Source organism: Anser brachyrhynchus (genome assembly GCF_964034855.1).
Source record: "Anser brachyrhynchus genome assembly, chromosome: 6".
NCBI classification, from domain to species: domain Eukaryota; kingdom Metazoa; phylum Chordata; class Aves; order Anseriformes; family Anatidae; genus Anser; species Anser brachyrhynchus.
Window position 1 is genome coordinate 36,881,636 of NC_137700.1, and position 12,678 is coordinate 36,894,313.

The 12,678-nt window shown below is 34.6% G+C and overlaps 1 protein-coding gene across 27 annotated transcripts in view; it reads left to right on the top strand.

The window, feature by feature from the left end:
• ATRNL1 (attractin like 1) overlaps positions 1-12,678 on the top strand; it is a 519,237-nt gene that overhangs the window by 105,176 nt on the left and 401,383 nt on the right. For 25 of the 27 annotated variants that reach the window (XR_013952819.1, XM_080597609.1, XM_080597608.1 and 22 more), the window contains 2 exons: positions 2,405-2,588; positions 5,075-5,229. Coding sequence is in view for 26 of the 27 variants with exons in the window: in XM_080597609.1 (XP_080453735.1) it covers positions 2,405-2,588; positions 5,075-5,229 (339 nt within the window). In the remaining variant the exon portion in view is untranslated. Of the gene's footprint in view, positions 1-2,404; positions 2,589-5,074; positions 5,230-9,473; positions 10,719-12,678 lie in introns of those variants that run through there. The other 2 variants (XM_080597601.1, XM_080597602.1) reach the window with 2 other exon arrangements.

Below are 12,678 nucleotides of genomic sequence, written 5' to 3' on the forward strand. Positions count from 1 at the left end.
TTTTGCATGATCAGTTTGGTCAACCAAGCATTTCCACTGACCCAATGTTCAAAAGAGTGGGATGTGTTTGAGTTTTGAGTATGAGGAGGGTTATGAAAATGCATTTGATGATTGGATGTTTGTGTTTAAAAAAAAAAAGTGAAGATCCATGTTGATGAGTAGTTTAAAAAAAAAAAAAGATCAGATCGTATGCTGCGTAGCAATGTCTTTAAATTCAGCCAGAATTGTTTAAGAAACTATTTTCTGTACTGAATGGTTCAGTATTCAAGATGCTGAAGAAGCACAAAAGAGATCAAACCTGCATATCTGCTTTGCAGTTTTCAAAGTGAAAGTTCAGACAGTTCAACTAAATTTTAGAAAGAAGCAGAAACTGTAATACTCCTTTTGACAGAAGGATGCCACTGGACCTTTCTCAAACTTAGTTATCCATAACATTTTTTTTAAATATACAGGAAGAAACAGCTATTCATGTTTCTGTGCAAGTCACGGAGAGTATTCAATATGCAATTTTTACTGTGAAAATGTTCTAGGTGTTATGTGAACCAGTCAGATGTGAATGCAAACTATTTTATGTAAATAAACTGATGATGATGTTGACAGTGTGTAGTAGTAGTTTTTTTCCCTGAAAAGCATATATGCTGATCTTTTGGACTGGTATTTAAATCAAAAAATAAGGATGGAATTGGTGATAGGAAGGTATATCAGCAGGTTGACTCCTCACCAACCTCCGTATGTAAATTGTTTCAAGTAACCCTACTTGTTGACAAGGTAATACGTATGTAAAATACAGTGTTATTGGCTTAAATTTGTTGATTTGTGTTCAGAATTGCAGTTCTTAATAGCTTGATAACATCCAAAATGGAGATTAGAATAAAATAGAAGTTACATTGCAGTACATATTAATAATGTAAATGTATGGTATCAGGTATAACTAATGTATTACACAAATATGTTCATTTATACATACATGAAAAAATCAGCACATATCTTCCAGTTCAATCCATACTTTATAATTTGATATAAGCATTTAGGAATAAAAGTGCTCTCTTGCATTTCATAGAATTTTATTTTGTTACTGAAAAAATGTAACTTGCTTATAGAAGCAGTGCCAGGAAACTGTTTAATGAAAGTAGTATAGCAACTGTAATAACTGGAAAGTTGCAAGTCTTTTCACTGAACAGAAGACTTAGGATAAAGAGGTAATCTTAAACTGCCTACATAATATCAGATAAAAATTGAAAAGGAATTTAAACAGGAATTTAAATGAAGCAGGATGTACGGTGTTGTGTGCTACACTTGGATAAGTAACTTTATAAAGGCAGCCAATTTAGGCTAAGAATTGGGAAAAGACTATGCCATTTGGGAAGTCCTTGTCCACATTTTGTATTCTTCTGGCATAATCTTCAAGAGGCTGTAAGCAAATTATTTTTTCCATTTTACATGTGTAGAATTGGCTTCCTCTTTATCATACGGTCTTTTGAATAGGCTGGCTACTTTAAGAATACCTATCTCCTGGCTTGCTCTTTGTGTGGCTCCTAACATCGTCTGGCAAGGTGGTGGGGGGAAGAAGATTTCAGGGCCATAGGCAACAAGAAGTTATTCAATCTCTCTACCTTTTTCAATGCTATAGCAAAATATTTTCCTATTGTGTTTTAGTCTTCACTTGTAACAGCTTTTGTGAATGGTTTTATTTGTTGTCTCTGCAATTATTAATGATGTTACGTAAAAGGTAGACTTAAATGCCAGTTTAAAAAGCTACTATCAAATCCTTTTGTGAGTTTCCAGCAGGTGAGTATTTGCAGTTAAATAACTAATAAACAGTAGTTAGAGACTGATTTCGGCTTAGTCGTTTTACAATTCCCCAGCAAAGTGTCTGTATCCATGTACACTTACAGCTAACTTCTTTTAAATGTTTCTGTGAGCTCACAAATCACAGCAGTTCAATTACTGCCAGGCTTCTCCACCTGGTTTCCTCACAACTGAGTACAGGTGTTCCTCATACAGCTGGAGTGCTTAATTCTCATGGGCCATCTCTGGTGGGACTAAATTATGGTTAAAAGATAATGAATCTTAACTTTTTGTTTCATATTTTCCAAAAAATTTGATCTCTTTTTTGTGTGTGTGTGTGTGTGCTGAACTGAGCATTTGGGGGGAGTATGAGATGCTGCCTGGTACCTGTAACAACCATGTGTTTGTGATTTAATTAAGGATAGCTTATAGCAGTCTAATAATAGTATCCAATTGCAAATATTTGATACGTTGGTGTAAAATTACTTAAAATGGGTCACTAGTTATTGCTGGTTTTAGAATTAGACTGAAAATTATCCTGCATACTTAGAATGTCCAGTGTGGTGTTCTAGTAATAGTAAGCCTGAAACCGATGTCTTTTGTACATTTTTTCCAGGGTCAAATTCTTGGCTTGTACCAGAAACGAAAGGAGCAATTGTACAAGGTGGATATGGCCATACTAGCGTCTATGATGAACTGACAAAATCTGTTTATGTCCATGGTGGATACAAAGCATTACCTGGTAATAAATACGGATTGGTCGATGATCTTTACAAATATGAAGTTAATACTAGAACATGGTAAGTCAGATTTGTAATAGGGGAAACTAAGTTATTTCTCACTCTATAAAAACCCATAAGCATAAAGGAAGCTTCTAGTAAAAGTCACGTAGGAGCCTCCGTGTCCTTTGCATGTTGCAGAACAGTACGTTCTCTGCAACAAAATGAAAGAATTGTAGCAAGGGATTAGGCTTTGAGCCAGTGGATTAATGGAGCTACACACCAAAGCAACGGTAGGGAGGAAGCTTTGCATATATTCTAAATATATGCATATAAATTAAGAAAAGATTGTCCTATTCAGACATAACCACTATGCAGAAACAGTACATGTGCTGCTACCACATGATATGAGTGTACGGCTGATGCACATTCATGTACAAGTTACGTAAATAAGTAGAGAACTCCAAGAACTACGGAAAGTTATTTTTCACAAAATTATCTGAAGGAAAAGAGAAAAAATTCTTTGACTGAATAGGGAACCTAGTGATTCATTTTCTGGCATTTTTATTTTTCTCAGTTCCTTGTCCATCAATTTCTTTTAACTTGCGAATGCTCCATATGTGTTATATATGCAAGCTGACCTTAAGTTTTTTTTTTTTTATTTCTTACCTTAAAGATGACTTGAGATCAAGATCTCTTACTTAGAACATTGTAGTCTTGCAATTGAGTGTTTGCCTTGAGCGCTAATGACTTAACTTAAAGCACACAAGACTTGCTCCCAGATCAGCCTGTTAGAAATATGTGGGTTTGATTTCACTGAGGCTATTTTGAATGCCACTAGTTCATGGTAGCTGGAAGCATTAAATTTTTTTGGTTACTTTTATATATTTTTAAATCGCTAGAATTTTAACACTCTTACTATATTCATGGATCAAAGCGATATTGTATCCTTTGAAAGTCTATTCAACAATAAAATAAGTTATTTGAATATTATTATTCATTATTACTTTAATAACTTATGATGAATGCTTCTATACTTACACTAATGTGGCATTCTGCACAGCTCGTAAAGAGTTTAAGTTGTATTTGTTCCATGAATATTCCTTCACTGAAAGTCCTACTATGGGACTGAAAACTGGTTGAGGGGATGGGACAAAGACACTATTACATAGGAACGAAATCTTTGCTTCCTGTATCAGTGAGCTTATAGTCAGTATTCAAAATGTTCGCTGAGGCAGCTGAGCCTGAATGCATCACTGGTGGGGCAGTGCACAAGGCAGAGATAGTATCGCAACTGATTTCAAATGCACATATGCCCTTTTTTTTTTGTTGTTTTCATGCATGCATTTGTTTGTGCTCACTGTCTCTATTTCTCTCCTCTGTCTGATGTGGCTGAGGTTCATAGGTTGTTCTATGGTCTTGGCAGTCAAGTCTGGTTGCTTGTTTTATTCAGTGGTGCATGGGTTTTCATTTCTCCATATTAATTAAACGTAAGCTTTTTTTCTTAAGATGGGGGGGGGGGCAGTGTGTTGTTTCCTAGTGTGAACATTGTTTCTAATACATCATGAAGAATTACAGTGCTTGTAATACCTGCATGGCTTTGCATTATTTGCATAATGTTGCAGTTGGTAATGGGGAGCAGTGTTGTGTTGAGCTTAGATAATGGCTTGAAACTGTGGAAGCACCTACTTACTTCTGGGTATTTCTATTGCCATTATAACATCATGCAGCTAAATGCAACACTTGGCATTAATATAGTTAACCAGAACTAATGTTTGCAAATACACGCATATGTGCATAAATTAGGAATTCAGTGTAAAGTGTGCTGAGATGCATGATTTGCATAAGGTTGTTATGTGTTGGAGAGTTCTGAAGGTTGCTCTCATCAGTGATGCTTTTATTACAAATAGTGAAAATTGTGTTCGAATTAACGAACTCGATCCATATTACACTTCTGTTGAATCTTGGGGAAAATGTGACTGATATCAGTAGGAGCAAACAATATGCAAAAATGGAAAGGAATCTATAGAAAAGATCTGTATGGGGGAACCAGGACTGGGACAGCACGATTAAAGTAGAAAACTGAGTAGCTGAAATAACTGTGGGGATTGCTAATATAGCCCCTATGGAGAGCAGAATCCTTGTCTTCCTCCAAGACAGTGTACAAACTCTTTAGGCCTTTAGTCACTAAGACAAGTATTTGTAAACAGTTGCAGGGCTGGACAATCAATACAGAGCCTAGTATATAGCAATTAATGTAAATTAGAAGGTAGGAGCTATAGAAACAGGGTAAAGCAAAAGACATGCGAAGAAAACTATAGTGAGGTTGTCACTGATTTTAAATGCAATTCTTTTTCAAAGGAATACTAAATATATTATAAATGAATTAATAATATTAAAAACAATGAATGTATTTTATCATATTTACTGAATATAGCTTTAATTTCCATTGTATTATATATTTTTTCCATCCATGAATGTTTCCATCTATAAACTTTCTTGGTGTATGTGTGAATATATAGTTTTTTGCATGTTAATATATATTACTTTTTTCTTATACTTTGCAGGACTATTTTGAAAGAGAGTGGTTTTGCAAGGTATCTTCATTCAGCTGTCTTAATCAATGGAGCTATGCTCATTTTTGGTGGGAATACTCATAATGATACTTCCCTGAGTAATGGTGCGAAGTGCTTTTCTGCTGACTTTCTTGCATATGACGTAGGTATGTATTTGTACTCTGTTTTTGGTCATTTGAATTTTAAACAACATAGCATTGTTTTCTCAAGTCCAGCTAGCATGCTCTTTTAATGTCTTGATCACAAACACCTCAAAGTTATTTAAAAATTATACTGTAAAATTAAAGCCAGACCATTTTGTTTCATAAAAGTCTTAAGGTTTTGATTTGTGGGACAAAGTGTACTAGCTAAAATTAAGCACATTAAAAAAAAAAATCATGTTCTCTTATGAATTACAGATATTATTAAATAAGTTGTGGAAGTTAATGCATTTCACTGTTTTTGAAATGTGTTGAAAGGACAGTCTAGTGCTTATAAATATCAAGTGTTGGTTTATTCTTCATACCTAATACCTACGGAGTACTAATGAAGGACAATGATGGAACATTAAGAACATGTTTTCACCCAAGTAACATTTGAGAAGTTCCTTAAAAGGTTTGGAATTGAGGGGAGTTTGGAAAACATGTTGCTTAGTGCTTATATTGGAGTGCCATGATTGAAAATGAGAGATAGGGAGACACGTTGGGGATGATAGTGGAGATGCGTGGATTTTTCTGGATATCTTCCTCTGACAAGTTGCTCTCACCAGCTTCCATCCCCATACATTTCAGATGAGAATATTAATTAAGCTTCCTACCTTTGAGACTGAAAAAGCATTATTTGATCAGGATGAGTGGCTTGATAAATGTCTGTTTCAGTTGGAACAATACCTCACCCACAATCTAGAATGAGCAGTCTTGCTGAGTGGGAGTGGAGTTATGGGGGCAACTCCCCAGTACAGACTAATGGGATAACTACATTAAGTGAATCAGGGTGATAATAGAACTATAGGATGCTTTTGCACTGTTATGTTAAGGATGAGCTTTGTTTCCATGGACAACAGTGCAATGAAAGTGGCTAAGCTACTTGTGATTTCTTAGTTTTGAGATGCAAGACATTTGGTTTTCTGAACTACCAAAGCTACGAGTATACAGTACAAATGTTAGAATACAGGCTTCGTTCCCACTGACTGAAGCTTCAAAAGTTGAAGTAAATTTCACCCAGGGAACTAAAAATTGGGAAATGTTAGAGCAGCTTGGGAAATACTTGTGCATGGTCCTGTTGAGAATAACGTGGGTAGCGATGGCATCTCCTTTTGGCAATTGTTTATTGCCTGGCTATAGTTGTAACAAAGGGTGAGACATGATCCTTTTTATAGGAGTAGTTGATGCCTCTTTATGGGTTTGTGTATCTATCAACCGTTCTGCATGTGTTCATAAGAATGTTATTTCTTATGGTGCATAAGAAAATAATTGGTAAATTTATCACGTGGAACATATGTGCTACTTCCTGATGGTTCACTAAGCAAGCGCATAAAGCCTTTTCAGTACAGCTCATTTTTTTTGACTGTATCCCTGTATTGCATACTCCATAGTTTCTTGTAGGTATCTGGTGGTGTGAGCTATTGATTTTTGCCTCAATTTCAGTTTACATCTGGTTTTATTTTTGAATGGAAACAGAGCTTCCCCCCTTCATTTTAAAGGATAATATTACTTATTGCTATACGTTTATGTATTTAAAGTGGTCTTGAGAGTATGAGTCCAAGGATCTGAATAAGTGTGTGTTTTGGACTTTCACACAGCAGGGCATTTTCATTCTACATCATGAAAATGTAGTACACTCTTCTTAAGGTTCAATGATATATCTGTTTTTCTAGTTGATTACAATATTTAATATGGTATTTTTGTTTTCTTACAAGTCTCATTTTCCATGCATTATCAAGCTGGTGAAGTACAAAAGAAACAGATGTAGTAATTACTCTTAAAAAAAAAATATTATAAATCCATGAAGATTGATTTGATACAAGCTTAATCTTCTGTATTATTCATTTGGCCAAATTAAACACACAGACTCATGGTACACGTTAGATACAGACATTTACAGAAAATAGTGAATATTTATTTTATTAAGAATTAGATAAATGTAGAATGAGTATATTTCAGAATTTTACATGTATCATGAGCTTTTGAACAAAGCTTGGAAGACAAAATATACTATGTTATCAGTATCACGTTTCCTAGATACCTTGCAAATGATGGAGTGTTGTGCTGCATCTTGTAAAAAATGGGTGCCGTCTGGGAACCAGCTGAATCCTAGAGATATAGCCTATACTATTTATGTTCAAGTTGGGCTATGGAATACTTTTGATTATATCTCTTATTATATGTGACATAGTTTTATGGATAGTTTGCTTCAGCTTTTTATTATCCATGAAAATGCTTACTGTTTTTCATATTAATGTGAAATAACTATTTGGAGACATTCATCTCAGTTAAGTTTAGCTGCCTAAAAGGCTGGTTTCTAATAACAATTGGTAATCTAGACTCCTGCTGAAGTCAGTGGAGGGAGATAAGCATCTCCAGAGAACAATTCGTTTCACCTAGCTTGGGACAGAATGATTTTTTCCATCTCCTCTGGAGCCAGCCATTGTTCTCTAGGTACTGAACTTAGTTTACATGCGTAAGCTTAGACAGCTAAACTTACATGTCATGAGCCAAGAAAGAGTTGAATTCGGTGATTTTAAACGCTTACTGCATCTGAATATATTTGTTAACTAAGGACACAAATTTGGAGATGCTATAAAAATCAAGCTGCCCTTATTTTCGTAACATTGCTTCATGTATTTACTTAAATAACAGCAAAAAAACTGTATGATGAGAAGTCTGCAGCATAAAATGGGCTTTAGAAGTGTGGCCTTTGGTATGCTTTTGTTTTCTTTTGATGTCTTAACTCTGGGCTTTGCCACCAAGTTGCTTTGGCAGCTCCATAAAGATCCTGAAATTATCCTCATATTGGTGAGCTTTTTCTCCTGACTGTGTTGTTATTGCCTGCATGATGCTGAAAGAGGAACCATGCCAGTGGTGACAGGGCTGTCTTGGAGGCTTTTGTTGGCCTGCTCTTTTTAGCTGATGTTTCTTACAGCTTTTCTGTATCTACTGTTCAATACATAAAAAAGAGCTGGAAGTTGAAGGATATCAACTTGCAAGATTCTGCTTATTACGGATATAACTTTTGGTGTTGAAACTAGGATGTTTATTCAATTCTTCCGTTACAGCATTTTGACGTATACTTGTAGCAATTTTCTTTGTTAAAAAAGGAACTTTATTAGTTGTATATGGCATAAAATATCTATGTAGTACTTGTGAAAATCTGTGCTCTGTGACAACTGTTTTGAAATCAAGGAGTTACGTACACGAAGGAGTTTGTGTGTTGTCATACATAAAATGACAATTAAGTTGAGATGCGTGTCTGAAAATCAGCCTGAACTGTTGCTTTGCTATTAATAGGTGTTTATCTTTCAAAGTAATTTGGTTTTCTTGTTCTTCTATCTTTGCTATGTAGTTGAGAAACTATGTTAGGAACTATATCCCCAGTTCTCCCAATTCCTTAGCACTATACAAACATAAGGATTGTGTATCTTTTAGGAGACTGAGACATGATAGATAGAAAGCAGGCAATTACTGCTGACTTAAAGTTCTTCACAATGCCTAAACCCCACACAGATAAGTTCATTTAAACACGTAATAGAACTAGAGAGGAAGTGTGACACATGTCAATATTGCTGTTGCCTTGCTTATGCTTTCTTCATAGTATGAAGGTTGTCGATTATTTAGCTCAGTCTCTCTTTGTGTATGTGTCTGTGTGTGTGTGTTCAAGAACAAAATCACATGAATCAACTACTGATGGCCTCAAATTCACCACTTTGCCTGTGTGGTTTGCCTACCTGGCTAGTGTCCTGAAGTTTTCTGAATCGTTTATTAATTTAATTATGTAAAAAGTGTAAAGAATAAGATATACTTCAGTCAGAGAGAGAACCATTGGGATCTGTATACTGTGTAATGTTCTAGACCAACTCTTGTTTCAGATTATAATTGTTTGGCAGAAGTTAGTATAGTAATTACGTATCTCGATAACTGGACTGAAATGAAAAGAAGTTCATACAATGCAGTTCTTAATTTGTTAAACATTTATACATGGGATGAAACCACTTTGTGAAGGTGTCTTGTTCTTCATGACCAAGGACTACTACTTAAGTTAGGAAAATTTGGGGACATGCTTTTGCATATATTTGCATGAATTTGAGTAAAAATAGCATATTTGGATCAGCTACTAAATGGGTTTCAGTGTAATCTAAATGAGCTGAAAATGATTATGGATTCTTCTTGCTGTTAGCAGTCTTCTGTTATTCTAGTAATCACAGAAGTACCTGCAAGAGAAAGTAACAGAACTCTCTGGTATTGTCCCAAGAAATACCTGAAGATACACTGTGAATATTGAGTGATGTTCCATCTTCTAGGCTATACCAACCAGTTTTGGGCCGAGATTGTGTCTGGTTTGCAGCAAGAATATGACTTTGCTCTGTTCTCTGTAACGGGCTTGGCCTGAAGAGAGAGGTGCTCTATTTCTTCACTTTCATTCTGAGTCAGTGAATCTGGTGTGAAGATTTAAAGTGCCCATCATGTGTTTGACATCCTTGTGCTGCACCATAATTGATGTTACGGTGTTGATGAATGCATCCAATAAATCTGATATTTTTGTATGATATTAGCATTACTGGAAAGATACTGTCTCTCTAAATGTATTTTTATTTTCAAAATTAATATAACAGTTGAAATAACATTTTTTTCCTCAAAAATGTGGAACATGGGGCAGTTGGCCAAAATTACTCTTATAAGCAATATGTAAGTGGTGGGGATGGGTATTTGGAAAGATGTGTCCATGTGGGTTTAATAGTCTGAAGGAGTGCTCAATTTTCAACCAGGGGAAGCTGTTGAAAGACTTTTTAAAATAAAAAAAAAAATCTTTGTGTAAAACGTGTGTATATATATGCACATGTGTATATTGAAGAACTTGTTTTCAGCTCAACTGCAGACGAAAAATTCCCAAGCTGTACTCTAAACTTTTAGGTTAAATATTTGAGGGATTAGCTGGGGATTAACAAGAGCATTTGCTCTTCCACCCTCCCTGTAAAACTGTGGATCTAGGAGCTATCCTCACCATCTCATCCTCCCAAGCTTAAATCTTTTGTGTTTCTATTCTTACCAGAGTTTAGGAAGTCATTTAGACTGTATTTTATGAGGTTTTAGTTGCAAAGTTTGCAGATTTTTTTTAACTGATTAATTGTACATATAGAACCAAAATTTTAAACTGATTCTAACCACTGAGATTAATATTATTAAAAAAAAAAAAAGTGCTTTGAAAAGTAACGGTATTCATTTTAGTTCCTGGCCAAATCGTAATGTTAATAAAGATATTTCTATATGCCTAAGGCACTTCTTGTAGTTTCTGTGTATGAAGTATTTGGTCTTTTTTTTGTTTTGTTTCATGTATGCCAGTTAGTATCATATCTGGATTCTCTAGAAATTTGGGCAGAATGACTGACAGAGAATTTCAAAAAAAAAAAAAATTAAAAACCAAACCAAACCAACAACAAAAATTCCAAAACAAACCCAATCCCAAATCACTGGAACGTGGCAGTTGCTCGCATGCCCTCTCCTAGTGGTAGCTGTATTGCACGATTGCTTGTGTCTAGGGGAGAGGGCAGTGAGTGAATACACTTAAGACAATGTACTCTGCAAGGCTTCTTTTTTAGGCCTTATTACATTCTGGTTTTCTGCTAATAGTTTATTATTGAGTAAATAACATGAATTCAATAGTTTGTGAAAAACAATGTTGTTTCTAAAATATAAAGCTTCTTCCTTTTACCTGTTGGAAAAAAATATTCAGAATTGATTAACTTTAGTGTCACCTGAAATCAAACATATCATTTTTATTTTTGTAATAAAATGAATTGTTTATTCATAACATGCTTGTAAAATAAATTGCTTTTAACTCTTGTCTTTGTCATCCACAAAACTAGTGAACTTAAATGACTAATAAGATTTTTTTCTCCTCCATGCAAAAATATATATTTGGACTGTTGTCCCTTCTTCCAAAATTACAAATGGATTATCAATAAGCTACCACAAAGAAAATGTAAAAACGGTGTCTGTCATAGATTGTTTTATGTGTTGCTGAGTACTGAAGTCATAAATGTAGTTCTGGTGCAGTCCATAGCAGCAATTACTTCTGTATCACTGTACAATTAGAAAAGCAAAGCCATAATAATATAATGCGCTAATTTCTGCTTTTAATAGTGGAACCTTTTTTTTTGTTAATATTGCTTTGGAGTCACTCTTATACATGTAGACCATGTAGACTCTGTTGTGCATGTTAGATCTATAGTTAAAATTCAGTTCACACTGTTTCAAAAGTGTTTGCCTGTCTGGTTTGCTGAGAGTAAGGAGTTTATTATCTGAATAATAATAATAAAAAAAACATTGTTCAGTGTGAGTGAATTGGAAAATGAGTTTTCTGCTTCTCCCTAACTTTCATAGTGATTTAGATGTTTGTTTAGTTGTGGTTAGTTGTCTGGATTTCCTTCCTTCCCCCCAAAAAAGAACCAGGCAGAAGTACTGTGCCTTTACTTGCTAAAACTAATGCTTCTGCTTTTACCAGAGTTTTCCTGACCTTCCTACCAAAGTTCATGTAACTGTAATGAGAGAAAAAATTGTCAGCAAGAAAGAATTATTTGACGACAGAAGAAAGATGTACTGCCAACACATGTGATAATCTTGCTTCATTATGCTTCTTCATTCCCCAAACCTGGATGCTTAAATGTTTCTAAACAGATAAGCACCACTTACCTCTCTGTCTGTTCCTTTGTTCTTCTAAATAGATTTGTTAGTTAAACAGCAGGTTAAATGGGTGGTTACCAAATGTTATCCTGATGTGACCCTTGAAATCTGAACACAAGGAAGAAATGTCCTTCTCCCATACATATACCTTCTGTACAGTTTGTGCTCATTTATGAAGTTGTTTGAATACTTTATAGCATTGATAAGACCAATTTCCTGGCTATTGCTGTATTTCAGCTCTTGTGTCATTTAAAAATGATGTTCACTTGCAAAAAGAGGAAGGAATTCTTGCTGCCGTTTTTATTAGGAATAAAAAGGAAGGAAAAGACAGAAGCATGGCCAATGCGTTCTACTTTGAAGACAAGTCCTGTGTTTTCTGGAGTATAATGTTGTAATGTCCCTGAGGCTAATAGTGGCTACAATACAGCAGCATGAATTTGATTAATCTGATGAAATTATTCTATTTTTGTAATTAGTAAGTTCTTTGGCTTTGGTGGAAAGAAAAAAATATTTTGCAGATTGTTAATAAATACCCAATGGTAAAAAAAAAAAAAAAAAAAAGGAAAAAAGAAAACCTTTTCATTAAATTTGGAAATAGAAAATAGTTAAAATAATACTAGATAGATTTTGGGAGTCAAAGTTTAGCCCAGAATTTTCATCCCATTTATAATGTAATGATGTATTTTCAAATAGTTGCAAAAGAATTAAAATTAAAAATGT